The sequence below is a fragment of the Poeciliopsis prolifica genome, unplaced genomic scaffold (assembly GCF_027474105.1).
Source record: "Poeciliopsis prolifica strain line A6 unplaced genomic scaffold, Auburn_PproV2 SCAFFOLD025, whole genome shotgun sequence".
Taxonomy (NCBI): Eukaryota; Metazoa; Chordata; class Actinopteri; order Cyprinodontiformes; family Poeciliidae; genus Poeciliopsis; species Poeciliopsis prolifica.
Genome location: NW_026562400.1, coordinates 7,167,439 through 7,194,565, shown reverse-complemented (window position 1 = coordinate 7,194,565; position 27,127 = coordinate 7,167,439). Strand labels below are relative to the sequence as shown.

The following is a 27,127-nucleotide window of genomic DNA, read 5'->3' as shown; positions in this document are numbered from 1 at the left end:
GGACAGCATAAGACCTGAATAACTCTCCTAATAAATGGCAAACCTGTAAATTTTCTCTGTGACACGGGTGCATGTAGAACAACATGTAGAGAAAACATTCTTGGGGTAAAATATTTGTGGTGAAAATGTCAAGATCAGCTACAGGAATAAAAGAAGGGATTTCTTTGTTGTCCAGGGACAACAGGGAACTGTATTACTTTATTCATTGGATGTGCCCAACAAACCCCCACACAACACTGCACAAACACTTCTGGCAGAGGGGCATAAAGCCATTTCTGCCCTACAGGATCAAAAGTCTCCTGATGATTTGCATGTCACACTTTGGTTCAAAACAGTTCCTGGGCCTGATAGGAACTATGAAGCGAGACTCAACAAGGTCACCCCAGCCAAGATAACTGTGACCTATCTGTACACAGACACAAAAAACATGTGCCTGATCCACACACATTGTTGAATTCTCTTAGATCAGATGCAAAAGTATTCACGGTTGTAGACATCAGTAAATGCCTTTTTCTCAACCAGTAGAGAATGAGAGACAATATTGGTTTGCTTTTACTTTTGAAGGGAAAAGATACACATACACCAGACTACTTCAAGGCTACTGTGAAAGCCCTACAATTCTCTTTCAAGTAATGAGTGCAAGTATGTCAACTTTTCAACCCCCAGGAGGGAGCCAAGTTTTGTTGTATATAGTTGATGTTTTATTGTTTTCTCCAGACAGGGAAACCTGTAAGCAAAACACTTTAGCGCTTCTGTAACATTTAGCTAAAGAAGGTCATAAGGTTAACAAAATAAACTTTAACTGTGTAAACGACAAGTAAAATATTTGGGTCATAATTTGAGTGAAGGAGGATGAACCTTAGCGGAGAAAAAAACGACAATTCTCCAAGCTCCCAAACCACAAACAAAAAAAAACAGATGATGTCCTTTTTGGGGTTGACTAACTATTGTCGAAACTGGGTGCCTAATTATGCAGAAATTGTGGCAGCTCTGAATAAATTAATGTAAAAAAGATTTTAAAATGTCTTCTTCTTTGTTGTGGGCAGATGAAGCAGAAGAAGTACTTTGCAAACTAAAACAGGCCCTCGTGTCAAGCGCTGCGTTAGCGTTACCAGATTATCAATAAAAAAAACCTTTTGTTCAGATGGTGGATTGCAAAGGTCATGTCATGACCTCGGTGCTAGTCTAACAGCATGGTGATAAAATGAGACTAATAGCATATTTTTCTTCAAAACTTGATAGTGTAGCGTGTGCCTTACCACATTGTGTGAGAGCTGTAGTTGCTGCTTCTATGGCAGTAGAAGTTAGAGCTCCTATAGTTCTTTTTCACCCATTAACATCAAAAGTAACACATGCAGAATTATTAAAAGAATTATTACAAGTCGTGCACCTACCAAAACAACTAGCAATCTGTAAATGTGCGGCGCACACTGCAGGGACAGATAAGGTGTCCCTAGGGAATGCTTTCGAAGACAAAATAAAAAATAAAAAAATAAAAAAAAAGCAGCTGAGGGAGAGATAAATGAAAGAAACTTTAAGAGACATGCAACAATTAAGTCCTCAAAATGAAAAGGATTTATGGATAAAAAAAATGGAGCAAAATTGGAAAAATTATATGAAACTGAACCTATTTTACCAAGAAAAAGATGTGTATAAATGGGCTGCAATATTGAGCCATGGCGTTTCGCATGTCTCAACAGGGGGGATGGTAGGATACATCAACATTACACTACTTATGGATTTATTTCTTATTTAAAAAAATTCTGTAGGACCTGTTTGATATGTGCAAAACATTACTCTTAGGGCAATCTAAGATCACTTAGAGGAAAGTTTCCTACTCTGCAATATCCATTTCAAGTAATGCACATGGACTTCATAGAATTGAATAAAAGTGAAGTATTGTTTAGAAATAATTGATGCTTTTCTAAATGGTTTGAACATTTCACTAAAAACCCAGATGCAGCGGAAAAGCCAACTTGGATACATTTAACACACTGCAAAAAGGAATTTAATTTCAAAAGTAATTGGGAAGCAAGCTCAAGACGCTCACCGACCTACAGGGCAAAGTCCAGGTTACAAAGGGGGTTAAACCAAATAGTTTTTCCGTCTCAAAACTGGTGAAGATTGTCCACAACCCTGTAGTGTCTTTAGGAGCAGAACGGACTTGCACATTAATGAAAATAACAAGCGAATATATCTTTGTTTTTATTTTGTGTTTTTCATCTGGGAACAATTCATGTCATAAATGAAAATGTATTTCTTGTAGCACAGTTTACAGAATGAGGATGAGTATTCAGGTGTGTTTTCCACCTAGTTCTGTTATCATTGTTTTAGTCTCCTGGGCAAGTATGACGTCGGCAAACTACAGAGATTAAACTTGATGTATGACAAATGATGTTTTAACACCGGACTGTTCTCTCTGTGAACAATGAATTTAACCCTGTCTTTCGTGCAGATGTCTGGTGGTGGTGCAGTGGTGACAAAATTTTTAATAGATTACCTAGGAAGGTAACAGGGATGTCTGCATTAATTTCTTTATTATTGTCTGTTTCTGTTTATCCTATGACTGCTGATCATTTAATTCATGCTTTAACTGATGTTGTGCCTCAGCAGTGGCGTCAGTTGCAGAAGCGAGACCTGACCTGGAGGAACAATGATCCTACATACATCGATGCCATTGGTGTTCCCCGTGGTGTACCAGATGAGTATAAATTGGCCGACCAAATTGCAGCAGGATTTGAGTCCACAATTTGTTGGTGGTGTACATTAAACAAAAACGCTGACAGAATCAACTACATCCATTACAATATACAAAAACTGGGCAACTGGACACAGGCAGGCTTCGAGGCGGTGCATGAGCAGCTGGCCGCTACATCACTGATGGCTTTCCAGAACCGTATTGCACTTGACATGGTGCTGGCTGAACGAGGGGGAGTGTGTGCAATCTTTGGTGAAAGATGCTGCACTTTTCTACCCAACAACACAGCGGCTGATTGGCAGCCTGACAAAGGCCATTGAGGGGCTCCGTACCCTTAATGGTAAGCTGAAGGAGTTCTCTGGAGTGAATACTTCCAGGTGGGACGACTGGATGAATGTTTTTGGAAAGAACCGAACCCTTGTGTCCTCTGCTTTAGTGTTGATGGCTGTCTTTGCTGCCATTCTAACCTTGTGTGGATGCTGTTGTATTCCTTGCCTGCGTTCTTTGTTTAATAGTCTCATCACTACAGCAATTTAGCCCATGGGGAACCAGATGACGCCGATGTATCCCTTATTGGCGAGAGAACCTGAGTCTGACAGAGAAAGCTCTGATGAGGACTCTTTTGATGTGTATCCTGATTCTAAGTTTTGGACTGAGTATAAACCTTGAGTGTAAACATGTTTGCTTTCTTGAAAAAATATTAACTCCTAATTGAAAATTGTTTGAAGTGGCTGTTTAGGAAGGATATGAGAATTAGAACAAATATTTGATAAACAGGGGGGAAATGTTGGAGAAATTGTGATATTATTAATCAATTATTTGTTATTCTCATTGATCTTTATAATGTATCTTTAATTGATGCTTTCCTTAAAGTTAATCTCATTATAGAATTAAGAATGTTTCTTGTATTGTTGATTTACTCTGATTCTTTTCTCAGAAGGCCTCACTGACAGAGAGCAGAAACAAAATCTTCCTGCAGGTTTACCTCTTGGTGAAGAGCTCTGCTTCGTTTGAGTTGCTGGCCTCCAATAAAACCATCATTGCTAAGATCACTACATATTTTATTAATCTTTGTGCCTGGAAGGACATTATCTAGTACAGAATGATTGTGTGTTAGTTAGTGAATAACATTTGACGCTGTAGCTGTTTGCCCCCTCCCTTTAGAGCTACAGCGTCCTTGTGATTAGGGATCCTAGAAACAATAAAATAGAGGAGCAGACAAAATGTGCTTCAGAGCGGTAGGAGATTGTAACTGAAGCACATCTCTGTCCGTTCTCCTCGCGAGTGAAAAAGAATCTAACTCTTTTGTCTTTTCTGTCTTTGTTAATGTATGTTTAACAGGTGTTAACCCTAACATCATGAATACCTTGTTTACAGCTTTGGGGTTTTGGTTTGGTGATTATAGTTTGTTAGGTTAACAAACTATAATGATTATAGTTTGGTGATTATAGTTTGTTAGGTTAACAAACTATAATGATTATAGTTTGGTGATTATAGTTTGTTAGGTTAACAAACTATAATCACCAACTATAATCACTGTTTTTTGTTGCATTTTTTTATTTTTGAATATCACTTTTGCTGCTTCTTATAACAGATAGTGACTGTTTTTCAACAGACACCCAAACCTTGACATTTGATTTTTAGTTAACAAATCCACATTTTTCTGAGTCTGTGTTTACAGCAAGGGAGCTGAAGAAACTTTTGCCTTCTACATCTTTTCAGCTTGTACTATGACAACACCATGTAGCTTATTAACTTTGCTCAAAAATAGCTGGAAAATGGTGATTCACTGAAGTAATGACACATAAAGATGTTGATAGGGTAACATTTCTGAAATATCACTAAGATTAAGTCAGAAGTTTGGTTACAATAATTGGTCAGTGCAGTTAAAAAGAGCCTCACTAAAAAACTGCTGCTGAAGGTAAAAGAAATGTGGAAAAGGTTTACACCCTGACACTGCAGCGCTAATTAATGTTACCATGGAAGACGACGAAGTTCTCAATTTCTACAAAATCTCTCCTCCTCTTCTGTGAGTAACTGGGCTTTTGGGGGCCTTTTTTCAGCAGTACTATTTTCTTTATATAGAAGCTGTCCTGTCAGCTGTCTGTAATGATCCAGCACGGCCTCGTCTGCTTCCCCCCGTCCTTTAGTAACAAACGGGTTTGGTGGATTTGGAGGACACAAATGAAGGCAATTGAGACAGAAGGTGAGCAAAAATAAATCTGACAATGCAAAACAGTAACTTTTAGAAAGTTCAATGGTCAAAAAAATGAACTGATGTTAATGTCACTAACTAAATTTAAAAACAAACCAGTACTATGGAGGAAATATGATGGGGAATAGAATTTCATAAAATAGAATATAACAGGATTGAGCAGCATATAGCAATAAAAACCAGTGATGCTGTGTTCCAGTTATTTGTTCAATTTAGAGAAGAACATATAACATTTATACAAGTGTGTCTCATAAAGTCAACATGTTTATATCATAGTTTATCACTATTTATGTGAGGAGATGCCATATTGTAACACAAAATCTGCCTCACAAGTTGCAACTGGGCATAGTTGGAGTTGCTTCCCTTTCGCATCTGGAAATCCAACATCGGAGGGTTGTTTCCCTTCCCAAATGGGAAGCTGGTATTTTCCAGCTTCCCAACTGGAATGCAGCATAAGCTTGCATGCTGAGGGAAAAGTGAATTACATTCTGTGCAGGTGAGTTAATTAGGGAGTAGATATTGCTCTGGAGGAGAGCAAATGGGTAGACTGAGGGATGATGAATAATGAACTCAAAGTAACCTGAACTAGACAAAGAAGGAGACAATACAAACCAAGGAGAAACTAACTAAACCCTGGTCTAAGAGAATTAAATCCAAATCCACAAAGAAAAGAACAATTATAATGGCAATAACAACTGAATGTGGGAAAACATTTTCTAACAATAATTAACCCAGAAAAAGGAATGCAGAAGAAAACACACAAACACTCCATCACATATTGTCACTCTATTTATTTCCAAATTTACCCTTCTTCACCAAACTCCTATTTCACTCTTCTACTTTATGGAAATGCTGCAACCTCCTGGACATTTATGAGCACATTTCCATAAAGCTGTGTTTGTTGAGGACTATATATCCCCTTTGTGGCATTAGAACATAAGCACTATTGTGCTTCAAGCCAAAAACTTGCAAAAGTTAAGAAAAATAATTAAAAAAACAAATATATATTTACTTTGTAAGCTTGGGGACAGCAGTCAGGAGCCCGAAAATATCTTGCTCCTAATTTTAAGCCAAGGTAGTAAAAATTCAATATAATTTTTTAAAAACTGCTTCAAACCAGACTTTCCTAACTTGCGAACTGCCTCCTGTCTGCTCATTCGCTTTCATCGTGCTCAGGTTGTCACACAGCTTGATGGGAGCCAGTGAGGTTTGAGGGTAATTGCCTTTTGTAAAAAATCGGAGTCAAAATGCAAATTTGTGTCAACATTTTTTCAGGTGTTTCTATTTTTGCAGAATAACTGGAAAACAACAGATTACAAACAAAGTCTGACATATGACAGGTGTATAAATAATATTTGCAAGTACAACAGAGCCCAGCTGAATCACTGATTGCAATAATGGGAGCCATTAATGAAAGCCGCCCAAGTGCAAATACCATATCTTTTGTTTGGATCTCAGTTCTCAGCGTCACACCAAGCCAATATTTCTATGTTAATGTGGGAGCTGTCCTGCAGCATTTCAGTGGAAATACTGAACTACACTTGTACTGAAAACAAAGAGGGGGGAGGAGGATATGCTGATTAGAGGAAAGGCAAACCATAGTGTGCTTGGAGTTTTGTTTAAAGAAATAGCATGCAGTTAAGCCAATTTTGAAACAGGGTTTCCCTCTGGCCTGCTATCTTTACTTGAGATAATGTTTTTTTTGTTGTTGTTGAAATTAGCACCTTTCTGCATTCATAAATACAAAAATTTGATATTGTAATCATCTTTACAACAGATATATAAAGTGCTTTGGAAAAATAAAAATAAAACTATTTATTTTGTTTGTTTCTCACATTTAGATAGTGAAGTCCTGAAAAAATCTGAGGCAAAGATTATCTGAGTGAATCCCAAATTCCCAAAGGACTTCAGGTACTGTCATCTGGACCCCCTCATATTCAAAGCCTTAATTTGTCTATGCACTTGTAGTTGGTCCTGCTGGTGTACTTCTGATTACTGCTTACTGCATAACCCAAGTCCAAGTGAATTTAAAATCACAAAATGTTGGTTGGATAATATCCTTCAAGAATTTCTTTGAGAGCAACATTTTCTGTTCTGTCAATGTCATTTTTTTTTATATAGAACTTTTAAAAACAGGTGTAAAAACTGCACCAGTGATATACAAAAATGATAACCCAATAGAATTAAATCTGCCAATAACGGCAAGTATAAATGTAGTTAATCACAATGAATTGACATTAAGAAGAGTGGGGTTAGTTTTTCAAATAGGACTAGATTTTTTGGAATTTTTTTTCACCTTAATAAATTGAAAGTCTTCTAATTAGGATTTTTATATAATTAAAATTTTGCTGACATATTTAAAAATAATTTTGATGACCTGAAACATTAAGGTTTGCAAAATGAAAGCAAATACAGATGAACGTTCTGAAGGGGAAAAAAAAACAAATTCACAACACTGTGAGGTCTCCATGTCCTTTCAAGAAATCACACCAAGATAGATAACAAAACATTTTAAAAACTACAACCAGTAAAGGTCAATTGCAAAAACAAATTGATTGACTTTTTTTTTTTGCCTCACCAAAAATAAAACTGTTTTAATAGTTCAAGTGTGAACACTTATTTATTAATAATGTAAAGGCTTTTGTCCTTCCATCCCACATCATATCCCAGATATGTGGAGAAAACAAGTGTTCCCTTCCCTATTTAAAACCCTAAAAGATTCTTCTGCTCTCTTTCACTGACAGGTATCATTCAACAATGAACTATTTCTAATTCTTTGGAGGCTCAGTGTTGTGTGTGACACAGAAAATGTTGAGGAAAAAAACAGCTGAACTTTATTTGTGGTTAACCAGGAGTGATCATTCATATTATATCGGACAAGCAAACAGTTATGTTATAACTAGTGCCCTAATGAGTGTCTTCAGATGTTCTCTGCTGCATCAGAGCTAATTATAAGGAATAATATAAATTTCCGGACCAATCATTCACAATTTGTCGACCTCACTAATCAGTCCTTGGTTTTATTAATATTGGTCTATTCCTCTTCTTGGCCTATTCATCTTTCATCAGAGCCAGAGATGCACTTTGTTTATCCCCAACTGTATTTGTTCTAATTTTGTCTGAACAACATAAATCAGCCAGCACTGCTGTATTACTTATGTACTCAGCAGTTATAAAGCATTAATTGGCTATTCTGGGAATAAAAACAAAGCAGCACTCAAAAATGGAAAAAAGAAAAAAAAAACTTAATATGGAAATAACCTATTTAGGGATACTGTATATAGAACAGAAAGGCCAATATGAGCTAAATAACAAGAACTATGTGATGTTTTATGACTGTAATGAGCTTTCAGGTGTTTGTAATCTTAGCATAAATATGCCATGCAAACTTTCCTGTCGGTGGTTGACGTCAAGCTTTTAAATAAGATTACCTGCTCACTGTGACCCCTTCCTAAATGCAACTGCCTCTTATGTAATTAGCACCAGATGCAGCAGAGACAAAAGAGACTAACATGCCTACAAATGGCTCATTAGTTGTCTACTTCTGCATAAATTGGAGATGTCTACCCAAATGGGTTTATGTCGACGTCTTTTAGAATGAGATCATTACAGACACAAGTCAGTCTGCTCGCACGCTAAAGATATCCTATTGTTTTTCTCCCAGTCACCTTCTTTGGATGGCTGACATTCAACATTTGAGTCATGTCAGGTTGAACTTCATGCATAAATTATAAAAAAGGATTATGACCATTGACAATTAAGGTGAATAACATGGATTATCGTTTCGTCATGGCACCTGTCAGAGCAAAGGACTATGTAAGGCAGCAAGGGAATATTTTGTCCACCAAGTTGATGTGCTAGAAGAGGAACAAATTGTCAGGCAAGAGGATTTGAGGGAGTTTGACAAGAGCCAAATTGTGAAGGCTGGGTCTGAGCATCTCCTACACAAGATGTTGGACAAACACAGTTCATACCACTGACATAACTGTGGTACGAACAGTTACCACAGTTCATACTGTGGTAACTGTATGAACTATCAACCAAACCACGGTTTGGTTGATGGTCAACAACCAAACCATCATACTGTCGCAGTAGCTGCTTGTGCGTGTGATGTTTATCTGATAGAAAAAGACAAAATCTGCTGATGTTCATGGATCATTTTAAATTACTGCTTAGTTTGCTAATATATTCCACTAGTATTCTAGAGAAATGCAGGAGCTGGTCATTGCTGGTCAGATATGAAGCAGAAATTGCATGCTTCACCCTAATGCTGCAAAAAAAAATAGTTTTATAAATTATAATATTTGTCATAAGCAGGCATTCATTTCCATGGTGAATAATGTAAAAAAAATAAATAAATAAATACAACAAAAACAAACACTAAGCTCACCATAGATGGCTTTTAAATTTCTTTCGGGTGGAGGTTTGTTTAGTTTCTCTCAGACATTTTCCCATGGCTTCCTCCACCTCACCAGAAAAATCTCCACATAAATCTTCACATTATGAACTTAAATTCAAGCTGGAAACCTAATAATTATTGCTTTTGTTTTTGGTGGCTGACATACATAGATACATAGATCCCAGAGAAACATAACATCATTGTTCCTCATCTTTTAGGTCAAACACTAATGACGGTGGTCATAATGTTCTGCCTCGACTGCTACAACATGACCACTGATGTGAGGACTCCACCTGCTCCTGACTCCATCCTCCTCCTCTGTCCCTGTAGTTATCACGGCTGCCCGCCTGTCCCCCCGCCCCAGTGGACTACCTTCTCTGAGTACTGCAGCAACACCAAACTGGCTATAAATCACATTGCATTATCACCGCGCCGCGCTTTGCCTCTCTATCCTCCCCGCCCACCGCGCGCTTCCCATTGGTCTGCTCGGCTCCTCGCTCTGCCTTTCTCTGCGGGACATCGGTGCAATCGTACATCCCGCCTCCTTCCTTGGGGCCAGCGATTGGGGGAGACGGCCTCTCCTTGAGCTGCCAATCAAGCTGCGCGCTGTGCGCCTCGCGTTCAACGCTGCTCTCTGCGACGCGCTTAGTGCGGAGCGAGGAGACGCGCTGCATACCAACAGAGACACAAACGGAGAGGCTTGAGTTTTTTTGGCCAGGACGCACAGACTCCATCCTGCTCTCTGAGAAAAAGATTATCAAATCAGATTATCGGACGGTGTGAATGTTTACCTTTCAGTTTTCATGCGTTCTTAGAGAAATCCTGCCTGTTCTTCAAGGCACTGAGAGCCAAACTAAGTCTGTCTGGGATATTTGGGCTTTCTGCTGTTACATTTTTTATCTGGCAGACAGAGACATTTAAGAAAATCTCACTCATTCTTTTTTTTCCTATCCTTTGCTGGCTGTCTCTCTCTTTCTCTCTCTCTGACGGGACTTATTAAAAAAGTCGGATGTAGAAGAGTTGGACTATTTCTGCTGAGATTCATCCAGTGGGTTGTTTTTACACACACATAATTCCCGCAGCGGCTCCATAACGAAGGAATACCCCAACATTTGAGCAGAAAATCAATCAGAACTCCATCATGGGCTGCCCTCTTTTGCAGAACACATTGGCTGGTTTGATCCTGGTTCTTCTGTCTAAAGGTAAGTTTCTTCAGTGAGCTTTTGCTTTTTAACATTCTGTTAATGGTTGTGGGAAGGGGGGGGGGGGGGAGGATACTGATGATGATGAGAAGGAAGAGGAAGAAGCTGGGGGTCCAAGCCTGCATGTGGATCACGCGTGTCTGCTGTTTTCTGTTTGCTTACACACAGATGTGAAGAAATGCTGTTTGTACGCATGCACACAGAGCGCGTGCGTGTGAGCGCGGAGCAGTGTGTGCAGCTACTAGTAGACATCGTGGCTTAGCGTGGGCATCGACTGATGCATGTTGAGATGTTTACAGAAGGGGGAGGAATTGACTCCTATCCCTCGGTTCTCGGTGAACATTCCTTTACTACGTGACTTGAATGGGCCGGCGGCATCCCCAAGCGCACGACGCATTTTGTGTGCAGGAGGGAGGCGGGGCGGGGGAGGCTGCGTGGAGTTAATGTGAGTACGGGTCGGAGCAATGCAGAGAGACAATGTTTTTGTTCTTTCCTCAAACCAAGGTCGTGGAAGAATGCGAGATGGATGGGAGGTTTTGGGATGCTGAAGTGATCCACCATGAACTGCCTGGGTTTTCTCTTTTTAATGCCGGCATAAAACATTTTCATTCAGCTCATCGGGAGGCAAGCGCACGTTAAGAATATGCGCCAAAATTTCTTGCCCCTATAAAAGAGATAAGATGGTCACTTAGCATTTTAACTGGGTTCCTACACATTCATACTCAATATTATAGAGTTCACATTTTTGGAGTTTTTAGTCAGTTTTGCCTATTTTAAAGTTGACCAATGTACTGAATACAAATAATTCTGTCAGTGACCCTTGTGCAAGAATTGTGTAAATGAACGAATAGTTGGATGGATTGATACATAGATTTATGGATAGGTAACATAAACACGGCAGGCTGGATTGGTAGATGAATGAATTCATAATTACTTCTTAACATGGGTCAAATTGTGGTGGCCAGACAACTGGATTAGGGCATCTCCAAAATCTATAGCTCTTATAGGGTTTGCAGAGGTCAGAATCATTACTGATCTAAAGAAGGAACAGTGGTGAACAGGGTAGGCTGTTACACATCAATTCACATTAATTCCAACAAGTAGCTGCTGAGCCTCAAATTAACTTCTTCAGTGAAGAAGTTAAAGCTGGTTCTGACAAAAAAAAAAAAAAAAAAGGCATCTAAATCTACAGTGCAGCTTGTTTGCTGACCAGTCAGGGTGTCCATTTCCAAAAGTGCAATCAGTTGGCACGTGAGTATCAGACATAGACCATGAAGCAGCGGATGAAGTGTGGCCTTGTCTGATGAATGACGCTTCATTTTTCAACACATGGATGATGCATTTGCATTCCATCCCTGAGGGAACACCTGGAACAAAGAGACACAATTTGAGGAAGGACAGTTAATGCAGTGGACAATATTTGTTTAGATCCATGTGAATTTTTCTTTCACCCATATCATCTAACTAAGCATTGACCGAGCACACCCTTAAAAGGAAATTATTTTCATTAATGTCTATATCCTTAACATATCAGAAATATTTCATGATTGCTTTTAGGTGGGAAAAGTTTGACTGTTGAATTGGATTTAAAATTTCCCTAATCTCAATTCAACATATGTAACCTCCATTATATGCAGCTTGCAGGACTTAAAGGATCTACTGCTAACATCTTTGTGCCAGAAATCACTGCATTCATTTGGGACTCTAATGCAGTAAATACATACATTTAAAAGTCAGGGCTGTTGTGGAAGCAAAAAAAGGAGCAACACATAATTAGAGAGGTGGTCATAACGTTGTGCCTTATTGGTGCGTCTTTATCATCATCCACTAAGTTCTCACTTTACAGCTGGGCGACCCACTACTCACGAGCTGTGCATATACCATTTTCAGCATATCCTATTATTTCCCTTGGCCCATCAAGCTCAAATCCTCACACCTGTCTCAATTAGTCCTGCTTTAGTCTGGTGGGAAATCAGTATATAAATAAATTACTCTGGCTGCTTAATAACAATAATTGATGTGTCAGTGCAATGAGATATGAGGTTAACAATCTGCAGATACAGACAGGCCTGTACCCTCCTGCTCCTGACTTTCTTGCGGGCAATGAAAGCCCAGCCGGTCATGCTTGGCTTCCTGCAGCAAGCTCCCCCGTATCCAGCCCAGGCACAGCAGACGGAAAGCCCTGCAGGACGTACACACAGCACACAAAACCACAGCAGGCTTCAGTGTCACACAAGGCAACCCCACGACAAAAAGCGAGCCTCATTTCAGATATCATTTGTCTGAATTTGTAACCTGTGGCATTCTTTGCGATATGAAGGTGCGATCAATCATCTCAGGCATAGCAGAGGAGTGATTGGACGCTGATGTAAGCACATTGCCTTACATGTGAATCAGAACCATCTCTGAGAGGGATGCTGCCTTCTTCTGCAAGGTGCTTTAAGGCCTTTCATATGTCCATCTATTTAAGGTGGAAAACATGCATTATAAAGGAAGAACAGAACTGTTAAAAGGCTGCAGCTCAATGCTTTATAAATCATGCAGGAGCAGAACAATCCTTCAAATCTGTGGCCTCAGGAGACATGTGCACACTGTGATTGCCTAAATACTTCACCGACACTGTTTAGTAGATTGTATATGAGTTATTATTGACGGTGTAATGATGTAGAAGACACATTTCTCTGTATTGTAGAACTATTTCCACTGAATTCTGTTTATTTAATATTTAATTCTCTCATTCTCAAAGCATAAAGCTTTACAAGAGTTGTGCATATTTTGCACATGCACTCAAACAGTAAAATATGATTCAGACCTGCACAATGGCATGCCTGCCAGAGGATTTTTATGAGCTGCAAAACACCATTAAGCTATTCAAAGGTTTCCCACAGACTTGGCCTGTGAATGCACAAACCACACCACGCATGTGGTATCCAGGTCCTGGCATGCCATCATACCTTTCTCTTTCTCATTTATTTGCCCTTATTATGTGAAATACAAAATTTGGTTAATCTGGATGGATGGCCAAGCACCTCCTGAAATTCACGGCAAAATATCTGTGCATTCTTTGCACGCACACCGCTTGTGATTACTCAAAATCTGTTTCATCACTGAAATCAGAGTAGGCACTGGACATCATAGCCGGAATATCTCCATACAAAAATACATATGCAATTAGAGAGAGACTTCTGTTGTAGTGGAATACTTTAATATTTAATGTAGTTAATGATTCCATTGCTTATTCAGGAGAAAATGGAGGTAAGAAGATAATTTGTTCAAAATGCAAAGATTCCAACAGGGTAGATAGCAGACAAGGCAGGAAAAAGCAAGAAGGGGAATGTCCTTGGCATCATAGTGGACCTCTTCTTTGGAAGTGTTTCCCAGTGCCCTGCATGTTTTAGGTGTTTCCCTGCTTCACTACACCTGGTTCAGCTGATTAAAGTTAAGTAAACATCTGTCAATTGGAATCACCTGGACAGGGAAACGCCAAAAACATGCAGGGCAGCATATCTTGAGGACCAGGGTTGGGAAACACTGTTCTATGGGGCCTGTTCGTGTTAAATGAAAGCTTTAGTGTGAAAGAAATCTTGTTATGATTTCATGCTCCCTAAAACAGAACACATAAATTTCCACCACTGCCAGTTTTATTTTGGTCTAGAATGAATCTCTGTACTAAAAGTTTATTAATCCTCAGAGTTTATTTCATTGTAGAAAGTGTCTCAGGGTAACATTTATCTTAACTTTTTAAATTATGGTTAGCGATCCTAGTGGTTGTTTCCCCCTGGATTCTGAAGATCTGATTTGTTGCTTTTGATCAGCAGCTGGGTTAAGAGGGTTCACTTGTTTAAATTCTAAATTAGGATCTTCAAACAAGATAATTTCTCCAGCTTTGTGTTTTCCACTTAAAGTAGTTAGGAGTTTACCAGTTTGCTGCCTTGCAATTCTTTTGCAAGGCAAAAAAATAAAGTAATAGCTCCTTTAAAGAAAGACCCCAGCAAGCAACTGATCTCTATTTAGACATTATCATACCCAGAAGTTTACATTTTGTTGCTGCTAGATAACAACCAAAATATTACATTTGGACCTCTGAATTTAGTTTTATTTATTGTGAACAGCATGCGCCTGTCTCTGCTTTGTTTTGCAGTCAGCTTGTAGTGTTCATTTCCGTCTTCTGATCCTTTTTATTAAGTCTGCCACAACCGAAAAAAAAAAAAAATGCATTTAAAGAATTGGAAATTGTTTTTAAATTTTAGTAAACCATTGTCGTCCATACTGGAAATAACAATATCCTATAATAATCTAACATCTTTAAAAGTGTGATTTATGAATTGACATCTTTAATTTATTTGATATTAGAAGTTGAAGAGGAAGTGGGATGAAATTTAAAATGGTTCTTTGGACCCCCCCCCCCAAGACAATAGAGGACAGATGAAATTTTCGGACCATTTTGGATGCAGGATGCTGTAGATTTTTTTTGGGGGCAGTTTTTCATAAAAACAGTTGGTAGGTGAAATGATGATGATGTGTATTTTTTTTTTTTTGGCATTGAATTACTGGATTGCAAATAATTAATAATATTCTCTTCAAATAGACAGGAAGAAGTCGACGCCCTCAATTAAGTCCACTTAGTCTTGGTTTTAAAAAAAATGTAAATTCAATCAGATAATTTTATTTTAGTTCTAATTTTATAATGAACTTCTTTTTCCTTGTTCATGCCCTTAAATGTCAGTTTCACAATGACATATGCAGAGATCATATTACATATATTGTACTGAACCAGTGCAACAGACGGGTTTTCCTCGCAGCATACTGGAAGCTTCGGTAAGAGGAAGTGTAGAAGGTAGGAACGCAGGTGAAAACATGAGAGGTCGTTTTGTACCCCACCATCCTTCTTGTTTCAGCAACATATGGAGGCCAAGTGGGGTCAATGCGCATTGCAAATGTTAGCACATAGACATCCCTCTTCATCCTGAATGCTCAAACACACATGAATGCATAAACACACACACACAAGTCCTCCACTGGATCAACAGTCTTGGCTTGGAGATGAAGAGAACAGAGTTGCCAGCATCAACAGATGCCTCACGCTCCTATTCTGGAGGGGCTTCTGGTTTTTCTCCCTCCCTTTGAAATCCGCGGTTTCTGTGAGCTGTTGTTCTCCATGTTTGGCTTAGAAATGCTCTGCTGGTTTGGCAGATTTTATTTATCTGCTAGTGTTCAAGTGAGAGGGCTATGATTGGTTGTGAAGAGCCTCGGGGACAAGGGTGGAAGGTATAACCAGACCTGAGAGGGCCTATGGTCTGGAAATTCTCCCAAAGGTTTCTTTTTTTTTTTGTCTCCTTCTTTTTCTCTGTTGTCGTGTGATGGTGTGCCAAATTTGCTGCCTTTAAGGTGAATTTGTTTACTTCCCTCAGATTCTGATGTTGACGCATCTTTTCTAAATAACAACAATGCTGAACCAACTACATGTGCAATTAATTCTATGAAAACAGTAAAAGTAAATGTGTTCGTGGATGTTTCATGTCCTGACATGAAACTTCTTGCATCCATTGAACTTGTGAGTTGTGAGGAAGACAGACTCAAGATGCCATTTAAAAAGGCATTTTCTAATACAAATATGCTACTACAGTCATGCACTCTTTAACAATCCCTGAGATTGTCAAAATTTATATTGGCACAAGTTTTAAGGTTGCTGCTTAGCTGTTAGTGCATATTTTCTGCATTTTATGACACCTCTCAGATTAGGTAGTAAAAATATTCATTCACTTTTTCCTATTTTGTCACATTTCAACCAGAAACTTTAGTTTAATATTTAATTTGATCAACACACAATAGTCCATATTTGTAAAGCGGAAGGGGCAGAATATGATTTCCATGCTTTTTTTTTAAATCTCTAGTAAATAATTGTAGTGGAAAACAAATTAAAGGTGCAGCATGTTTGTTCAGGTAAGATTCCTTCTGCACGTCATCTTAAAGTTGAAACATGTTTTCTGTATCATGTTGTGGGAAGGTTTTTCTATATAAGATATAGAGAAGACGATAAGTGTAAGAGAAAAATATTGGAGGGCTAATTCTGGAAGAAAATCTGTTAGAAGCTACAAAACACTAGAAACTTTGGCAGAGGTTACTATTGACTGAATACATATGGAAACCACACCTTTCGGATTTTGGGAGTAAAACATCTTGACTAACCTTTTCTACTACAGTATTATGAACTAGAATGTTTATTGATTGACATGTTGGTAAAATACATTTAAGTTTAATACTGTCATGTGGCCATATGTGAAAAAGTTTAAGATATGCATACTTTACAAAGCACTGCATTCAGCTCAGGATATAGTGGGTATGATTATTCAGTGACCCTGATCACTTGTCTTTGAACATATGAGGCACACAAGGTTTAAACTCTTCATAGAAAGAACACATTTGCGGTCTGAATAATAATAAAGAAATATATATATGTTATTTTTTTCCCCCTAAATTTTTAACTCAGTTTTAGCATCAGTCTTGTGTGTCTTGCTCTCTGAATCGGCTTGTGTGCCTGAGCAGACAGCTTCAAGGGTTCTCCTGTCATCCTCAAAAATCGCTCTGCTGCGACTGAAAAAGCTGAGTCGCTTTGAATGGATTACCCTAAAAAATATTTCACTGAAGTCTCAGAGCAGATCTGGATCTGAGTGTGGCGTTTGGGTCTGGATCTTGACAGTCTAGAAATTGGTGACCTAGGATTTAGTAAAAATGACATCAAAGCTCAATGAAAGCCTGGAATCAATGTTAAGGTTTTATTACTGTGTTCAGGGATCAGAAAACTTTGATACTTTTCTGTACATACTCTTTGTATGAGGATAGATGGGATATTTTTGCCACAAGCTTGTAAGAGACGATGTGTAAACCTTGAGTAATACCACAGTGTTTTCACAAACTGTTAGCAAAAAAATATAATATGACATATACTGTGTTCCAAATTATTATGCAAGTGCTATTTTCTCTGATTTTCTTAAATAGTCAATGCAAATGATGGTCAGTATAATTTTCAAGTCATGAACTATTACAGGACAAATCAAATTTTACTGAACAAAGCTCCCAATGAGAAGAGTATTTCTTCAAAAATAAAAAATAAAAACTCAATATGCACTTTTCCAAATTATTATGCACAGCAGATTTTCTAAACATTTTATAATTATAAAGAACTGAAAACCATCATTCTTTGAATGTGCAGCATTAAAGGTCACATGTACTAAAATCAAAAGCTATTTCAATCAAAAACATCTTAACAGTAAAAGTAACGTGGAGTCATAAAACTTCTTGCATCCATTACATGTTATCATAGGACCCCTTCGTTGGTATCACCTGCACAATTCTTGCATCCATTGAACTTGTGTGTTTGTGGAAAGTTTCTGCTTGAATTTCTTTGCAGGATGTCAGAAAACCTTCCCAGAGCTGCTGTTTTGATATGAACTGCATCCCACCCTCAGATCTTCTGCTTGAGGAAACTCCAAAGGTTCTCAATAGGTTTGAGGTCAGAGGAGGAAGGTGACACACTATGGGTTTCTCTCCTTTTATGGCCACAGCAGCCAATGACACAGTGGTATTCCTTGCAACATGGGTTCCAGATGGTGCATTGTCATGCATGAAGATGATTTTGATACTGAAGGTACGGCTTTTTGAACCATGAAAGAAAGTTATCAGTCAGAAAGCCCATATACTTTGCTGAGGTCATTTTCACACCTTCAGGGACTCTGAAGCTGCTCTCTTAATCCGATGAATTTGTCTAACAGAAACCTTCCTCATTATTCCTTTATCTGAACAAATCCATTTTTGTTCTGAATCAGCCACAAATCTCTTCACAGTACACAGTACAGTACATTATCGTACACAGTACGATAATGCGTAAGTTTTCATTAAATATAATTTCATTAAATGTTTTCATACCTTCTCATTCAGCATTATACTATCTGATGATTTTTGTCAGCAGAGAGATCCTCTTTCCCATATTGCTTGAAACCTGTGGCCTGCTTAATAATGTGGAACATCCTTCTAAAGTAGATTTTCTTTAATTGAGCTCACCAGACAAACTAATCAACCCAGCTCTCTGAAATTAATTTTAGTGATTAAAAGAGTCCTGACACACAATACCATCTATAAATTTAATAGCACAAAAAAAAAAAAATCTTTATAACACTTAAATCCAATTTGCATGATCATTTGGAACACAGTGTAATCACATGTAAAATAAGAAAGGCAACTGTTACAATTGCAAAAATTATTTATCATAATACTTAATACAATTTTAAGACTTATAATAAACACCATCTAAATCCATCCATCTATTTTCTAACACCCTTGTTCCTAATGGTGTTGGGAGGGGTGCTGGTGCCTTTCTTCAGCTAACATTCCAGGCGAGATACACCCTGGACAGGTCGCCAGTCTGTCGCAGGGCATCACAGAGACAGACAGGACACACACCCACGCACACACACACATTCACACCTAGGGGGAATTTAGAGAGACCAATTAACCTGACAGTCATGTTTTTGGACTGTCAGGTTTGTGGGAGCAAGCCGGAGAACACGGAGAGAACCCACCATCTAAATTTAGAAGTGATTTCCTTATCTGTTCTTCAAAGAGTAACATAACTATTCCAACTTGACATTAGCTGATTATTTGAGGTAGCTGGCTTATGTGGAGTGCAATTTCAAAACAGTACATTTGTTTCTTTTTTAGCAAGGAGAAAATGTAGAAACCTTCTTTAAGTCAGCTGACTGGCAGTTGCAGCAAAACGTGAGGGGTGCAGCGCTTTGATACTCATTGCCTCAGATGGCTGCAATAAACTGAGTAATTTTAGCATTTCGTCTCGTGTGCTAAGTGATATATGCATGTTTTATGGGGTTCGACACAAAGAAAAAAGAAGACACTTCAATTACCTTAATGATGGGAACTGCCTCGGGGATTAATATGAAATTAAAGTTAAATAAAGCACATTTCTACATAAAGGTTGGCAGGATTCATGTGTTTCACAATTTAATCTATCAAGTTAGAACAACTAAAAGTAGTTGAGCACCATTATTTCAGCGAGAACTTCATTGATGGAACAAAGCAAAAACATCCCACCATTTTAATCTTTTAAATGTATTAACCTTTAAAATGTACTTTGGGGTTGAACAATGTTTGGATGCTTATGAGTTTAGTCCTTTGAAATGAAAACATTAAATTTAATAAAGTCAGATCGGGGCCTGAAAATTTAAGTGTTTTTAATCATCTATACTGAGCTATTGTTTCCTGTTTCATTGGATGTTTTTTCAGAATTTTTCATAATTTGTATATTAAACACAAACAGATACAATGACATTGGTTTGATGTTACTGTGCAACTCTTGAGTAGTAAAGTATTCAGGTCAGTGTGACAGAAAAAGAGAGCAAACTTATGATTTGCTCCTTTTTACATAGGGATAAGATTTTGTAAACTCACCAAAGATTCTTGAAACGAGTCTCTGTTACACACCAAAGATTGTGCAAAATCACTTCAATTATCAGTTTTAAATCATTCAGGTGTGAAGTGGCTATTGCACCTCGACTTTGGTCTTTCGAATGCAGTACAAGGAATAGCAGTAGAGTTGGCAACCTTTGGCAGAGTCTGTATCGAATTTCGGGAAGTCACAGAAACACATCAGAAAAAGGCAAAATTAAAAAATAAATAAATAAAAGCTTTACTTCTTCTTGGTCACAGTGGACAATTTAGCTGGATGCATACTTTAAACAAAAAACATCCGATATGGAACCTAAGCAGATTTGTGATAAGCAATTCAATGCAGAAAAAGGAAGATGCAACAAAATGAAAAACTTAGACAGGCAAGTCTGGTCAGTTAAATGACAAATATAGTAAAACAACAAAACGTTTATTCTTCCATCCTGTCATTCTCCAAACCAACATTCTAAAAATATTTTCTTTAAAAACATATATTCATACATTCATTGTAGCATTTTTTGTACATATTCCAAAGAAGTATATTATATCCTCCTAAAAGGATTTTAGTAAGCAGTCGTAAGGTTTTCTACTTATTTATTTGACAGAGATAAATAACCAATAAGCCAGTGGCCCTGTGATATGTCAAGCTAAAGCTGAACTCTGCCCTCAACATCTTATGGTGTTAGCAGCTATCGGACTAGAACAGAGAGTGAGAGGTCACAGGTTAAAATCCCCTCAGGATGGTTATCCACAATGCCTCTGTGCATAATAGGCAGCAGGAACACTGTCTTCATACCGCTGAGATTCCTTTAGTTGGTTTTGATGACCGCTCCAATCGAGCTTCATGCATTGGGTTTAGGAGCTTAGCAATGACTTATTATGTCACTGTCATATTCAGTTATATGAAGAATAATGTCAGTTATTATTCAGATGTCAGTGATGACACATGAAGAATAATAAAACACTTGCTAGTAGTTATGATATATGGAGAAAGGTATAAGGAAAAGTAAAGGAATCTTGTGCAGAGTTGGAGAACATTCATCCATCCTGCCTGACTTTTAGCTTCGTATGTGTTTGTGCTGATGACACAACTGGAACAAAACAACTTTTCACAGATTTTAGTGTAATCAATGGATGTTGCACAACCTGCATTGCCAATTCGATTGGCAATGCAACAACATTGATGTTCTGCAGAACTGTAACTGGTATGAATTTGTGTATATTTCTGTTTTGTTTTCTACTTGAATGGTTTTTGTGTGTATTTGCCACTCTTGAGTAAATTCCACATTTTGAATGTTTCACTCTAAAGTCTGTAATTTGGCAGTAGATTGTTGCTGCATGCAGTCTGGAATGACCTCTCTTTTAGACTGCCAAGTGATCTTGGATTTTTTTTTTACCTCTTCCCTCTGGGAGTTGGCAGGAGTAATGCTGATGGTACAGGCTGTGCTGCAGGTGCATGCATGGTGGGGCTAACTGCTTGGATTGGGCTGATTATTGGTTTTCCTCTCGGCGATCATTTTCCCTGGGAGTAGCAGGCTATGCAGCAGTCTTGCAGAAAACTGTTGGCACTTAAAAATCATCTTAATGCAATACATTGTCCAAATCATGTGGTTTTATAACGCTGAAATCAGTAGCGTTTCCTAAAGACTTGAAATTGCTCTGACATTTGACTCGAACATGTACTGATAATATAAGATTAGATGGATGAATTACAATGTTCTCTCATTGAATGAAGTCTGGTTAACATGCTCATGCCTGATCTGAGTAAATTTTATCCTGAGCAAATAATCTTCAGGAATGCCATGACTTGTTCTACGGGCAATGCTAAGTCTAATAAAGTTGGCTTGATATTTAGACCTCTAGAAATTTAGCCCAATTAAATTAGACTGTTGTCTTGTTACGACCTTCTTTCGTCCTTCCTGTCTGTTACGTTCAGCAAAAAGATCTGTACGGATTTTTGGCATGACTACAAACATTGTTTGAGTGCTCTTACTATTGCAAACCGAAAATTATAATCTATTATTAATGATGAGGGATGGATATTTCATGAGGAAAAACTAATTCTTGTCAAGGAAGCAATAAGAAATGCCTCAGCCACCTCATATAAAACAGACGCACACAGTCTGAGACAGAACATCATACTTTTGCCTACATACACACTGAATAATAATTTATTTGGGCTACGGGGAATATGAATTGCACCAATTTCCTCTGAAGCTGTAAGCGGTAAATCAGTGGAAATTCAATAGTAAGTGAATGTCTATGGTAGTATTAATCGACCTAAAAATTTAAGACAAAAAAAATCTTACTCTGTGAATTATTGATAAGGTGAAACTTTACCTCTTTTGCTCTGAAAACTACCTGCTGACAGTTTGAAGCTAGTAACGATTACACACAAAGTATTGAAACACTAAGCCCCAGTGATGTTGGTTTGCCAGAAATAATTTTTTAAAAAGAGAATTTGATTACCACAAGCCAAAAAATGCAAAAAACAAACAAAACAAAAAACAAAAACTAAATCGAGTTCAATAAAAATGCACTAAACCACTGTATTTTGATAATATGACATAAGCTGTCATGAATGAAGTCAGGATATTTCTCTGTGATCTGCACCAAAATTAGATTTCTGCATTCCAGAAATTTGCTATACTATTTTTGTCAAAATATTAAACTTCTTTAAAGTTGTTCGAAAGATTCAACCCTCTTCTTTTAAGAAGTAATTTTGTTATTTTTCCGCAGAAAGCTCACATCAATTAAGATTGCAATTTCATAAAACGTGCAATTCCTGTTTTACATTTATTTATAAAAATGTAAGTCAATATACAGGATGTAACGCAGCACAAGCTCACTCTTTGAGCGAAACAAAAGAGAAGCAGAACATCTTCAAGAATAGCATACACCATATTTCAAAATGTGTGAAAAGCCTTATAATATTTTTTTTTATATTGCATTAGACAATATCCCACTAAAAACATTACAGACATGCAACCTTTGCTCTCAGTTAATCTATTCAGTAATGCAATGTGACACAAAAACCAATTTGCTGTTTCCATCATTAAAATAGTAAAAACAAGACATGCTGTTTAATTACAACAGAATGTGTCACACTTCAAACATCATAAAATTGCAACAAATTTCTGACTGAAAAGGATCAGAACAGTATATATGTTTGTCTTATAAACTGCAGAAAGGATGACAGAAAGGTTTGCGAATGTTCAAAGTTTACTGTGAAAGATCTGTAGCGAGACATGGCACTTCCTAACTTTCGCATGCTATATCAAAGATAGATGTTTTCTGTCCTACATTCATAAATGTGAATAAGTAGAGTTTGCTTGAAGTCGGTGTTGTTTTCACTGAAACTGTGTACTTTAGTCAGACGAGACGAATACTGAGATGTGAGGCAACCAGTATTACAGATGCTTCTGGTTTGTAAAACAAGATAAATGTGTGGAAAAGAACCTCATGCCCCTTGTTAAACATGGTAGAGGAAGTGTAATGCTGTGAGACTGTTTCTCTAAAGGTCCTGGAAACCTTGTTAGAGTGCATGGCATCACGGTTTTTTAATTTTATCTAAAAATGTTCCTGTTTTAAGTGGTTTAAAAAAATACTTCCATGAATTTACTTCTAAGTGCCTTCCTACTAAATTAAACATAGATTCTTTTCTTTGTTTTCCAAAGCTTAGGTTTACTCTGCAGATGAAGATAGTCTACAGACAGAAGAATAGAACAAGAAAAGAGATGTTTCATTTTTTGGCGATGTGCCGGACGTTGCATACACTTTGGAGGAGTGAATTCTACTGGACAGAGACCTCTGTGTGATTTTCTTTCCTCTATTCCTCATTCTTCTGGTCTTCTTTTTTAGTGCCGGGGAGTTAGGATCATTCGAAACACAATTCAGATTAGTGCGGGCGGCTATTCCCGAGGGAGCCTGGAGGGACGAGGGTCTTGCTTTTCTCCCTGTCCTCATTACCAATAGACAAGGCACTCTCCAGCAAATCAATGGAAAAAGCTCAGGCGCTAATGCAGGCCATGTCTGGTGAAAGGATTCAGTCTTGTATTCATGTGTGTTTTATCTGTCCCATGTGCTGCGTTCGAGGACAAACCTCCCTTTGCTGTGTTGAAATTTTAATCATTCTTTAAATCTTTTTCCTTTTGCAGAGGAGAAAACATTTTTTTCAGCCAACCTTTGAATCAGTGTAAAAATTTGTGCTTCTCATGGTTTTCATGTTTGACTCAATCTAAAAACATCCAAAACTAGAACAAAAGTGTAGAATAAAAAAGACTGGTCAAATAAGTTCGACCAACCTAAATAACCAAATTTGTAAATAGCACTGGCCAAATGTAATTACACTTTATTTTATCTCTATATCAACTTCACTGTCATTCAAAGGCTGCAGCCATATTTTCTTACACTGCTTATTATGTAGACAAGGGCACTCTACTCCCCATTGACTTAAGTTCAGTTCAATTCAGTTTATGTCCATTGGACCAATTCAGAACACATGTCCCCTCAAGGCACTTTATAAAAAGGTGATTCAATCCAAGCATACATATCAGTTGGGAGAAAAGTTATCCACAGTGTTTCTCCCCCTCCTGGCTTTCCTCAGGCCATGCCGACTCGGGCTAAAAGCCACTTCATCCATATCAAAATTGGCACTGACAGCACTAACTTTGTTGCTCTTGTAATTATAATTGCTAAGGGCATTGTTGCCATGACTACTTCTACCTCAATATCCAGTGGTTTTGTACAACTTTCTTTGCACAGACCAAAAAAGAGAGAAAAAAAAAGCAGCATCAGTGTTTCCTGTCAACAACTCCATGAAGCAGATGCCGGCACCAAAACGTGCCGAGCGGCCCACCTGTCTCACGACTCAATCCATGCCAAAGCTGCTGTTCCAGCTGGAGTCGACATTGCCATGTTTTTTCTCCCTCACATTTTCAGCCTCCATCCCACGCTCGCGCCTCTCATTTTCTGTTTACACAGGTGAAACCGCTGGGTGCAACAAATGCTAAATAATAGTTTTATGGTGTGGATTTTCAGCCTCTCCTGCTGCCTCTGCCGTCTCGTGGTGCTGGAGGTGTTTCTGGGTCTTTGCAGACGGTATGGGAGAGCAACAGGAAGAGAGGGAAATAAATAAAACTGAGGGAAACAGATCAATAAATATTTCAGCATCTGCTCCCTTCACAGAGTTCTCCTGTAAGCCATAAGAATAGAGAGGCTGACACTCAGAGAGAGGGAGGGAAGGATAAAGCAGAAAAAAAGAGAGAAAGCGAGAACAGGGGTTATTGTGTTCCAGACTCTTATTCACAGCGAGCTCAGAGGGAGATGGAGAGTGAAAGAGACCGACAGAGAATGGGGATAATTTGGTCCCAGACTTTAATAGACAGAAGGAGGAGGCAAGAGTGAGAAGTGAGAAAGAGACACAGGGCGTGCTAACGAGCAGCACATACCAACATTGTCCTCCAAGGGAACCCAAAAAAGCCATATGAGATGGCCGCGGTCTGAAAGTTTGGCTCACTATAACAATGACTGTTAAGAGTCTTTCCCTTGCTGACTTTCACTTAATTTTAATTCCTGTCAGGAGTTAGCAGCAGACTGTGTGGGAGTGTAGTTTGTGCACCAAGCACTTCTAAATGATAATGAGCCGCTCAACAGCTGAGATGGCCAACGTGTCGCCGTGCATCAGGCGCAGCCGTCGTCTGTGCCAATCATCAGTTGATATCTACTGAAATTTGCTCGCCCAGGAAACGTGTTACATGCTGCACCAGAAACGAGGTGCACGTATTTAATGCATGGAGCGGAAGCAGCATGAGAGGAAAGAAAGATAGGGGAAGCATGTGAGAACGGACAGGCCGCAGAGATGGAGGAGTTATGAAAAAATGATTGAAGGAGGGCTGCGGGGAGAGGGAGCAACGGAAGAGAGACAGATGGCGTGAGGGAGGATGGGAGGAGGGATGCAAAGACCCGCAACAGGCGGTGATCGAGATGGATTCATTTCGCAGGCAGATGATTAGGTGGAGGGAAAAAAAAAATAAATACATGGCAGGTTTATCCTGCCAATGAAAGACGAGTTTGGTAATATTGCTGCTTGAGTGGGAGCGGTGAAACCTTTTCAGGGTCACTTGTTGTGTGATATTGCGGTGTTAAGGAGCTGGTGCTAATGCGATATGTTGCTGGTTAGGGAGTCATTCCAGCCAGGCAGCGCACCTCTAATAAGACAGTAATGTAATGCGCCCACATAATAAGCTGTTTAGAGATTGTCAAGAATCCACAGGTTACACACGTTATTATATTTAGACAGTCTGTAAAACCAATGACACATCATAAAAATACTAATGCAACATGATCTGCTGTTGGTATGTAGAAAGTTACATAATTGGAACAAAAATGTCAATAGTATGAAAGTTATGGCCTTTACAACGTTTACCCTATGATTATGATACCCTCATCTGCCACTTTATTAGGTATAGCTTACGCAATCTAGTTCCAAGCTGTATGGGCCTTTACTTTCAGATCTAACTCAACACTGTCAGAAATATTCCGCATACATTTTGTTTGAAATTGACACAGCATCACACACTTGCTGCAGATATGTAGACAGTGAATCTCCTGTTCCATCACACCCTAAAGGCGTCCCGTAGGCCGGTGACCTGATTAAAAAAAAATTAGCTTAAGATGATTGGACCTCTGACAAGTGCTGGAATGATTATATAGCCTGATGTCTCTTAAAAAGTTGCAAATGGGTACATCTGTTTTTGTTTTGGTGATCAAATAACATAGTTGTATCTTCAGAATGATTTTACTAGAACATCTTCAAACATTTTTTTTTTTTTTGCTTCTTAATGGAATCCATATGTTTAGCTAACATTTATTGCTGTCCAAACTGTTTTTTGCAATATTGATATCGCCTACAGTGATAATAACAGTATGTTGTGCATAATTTATATTCTCCAGAACTTTCATCGACTCCAATATAACTTGTGGCATATGTTTTCAAAAAATAGGCAGTGGGATTGTTGTGCAAAGCCTAAGTATGCAGATGTGCTTGAATTTTTCTGTTGTCATGGATGGCCATGATCTGCAACAATATTCAGGTGGTGTAGTCTTGTGAATTTATTTTTTGTTATCACAAATTCTGACTAGCATCTGTCTAT

The 27,127-nt window shown here is 38.3% G+C and overlaps 1 protein-coding gene across 1 annotated transcript in view; it reads left to right on the top strand.

Annotated features, from left to right (window-relative positions):
• Positions 1-9,847: 9,847 nt before the first annotated feature.
• Positions 9,848-27,127, top strand: part of iglon5 (IgLON family member 5) — a 138,822-nt gene continuing 121,542 nt past the window's right edge. Inside the window, exon 1 of the mRNA XM_055047146.1 lies at positions 9,848-10,514. Within this exon, the coding sequence (XP_054903121.1) occupies positions 10,454-10,514 (61 nt within the window). The 5' untranslated portion in view covers positions 9,848-10,453. The remainder of the gene's footprint in view (positions 10,515-27,127) is intronic.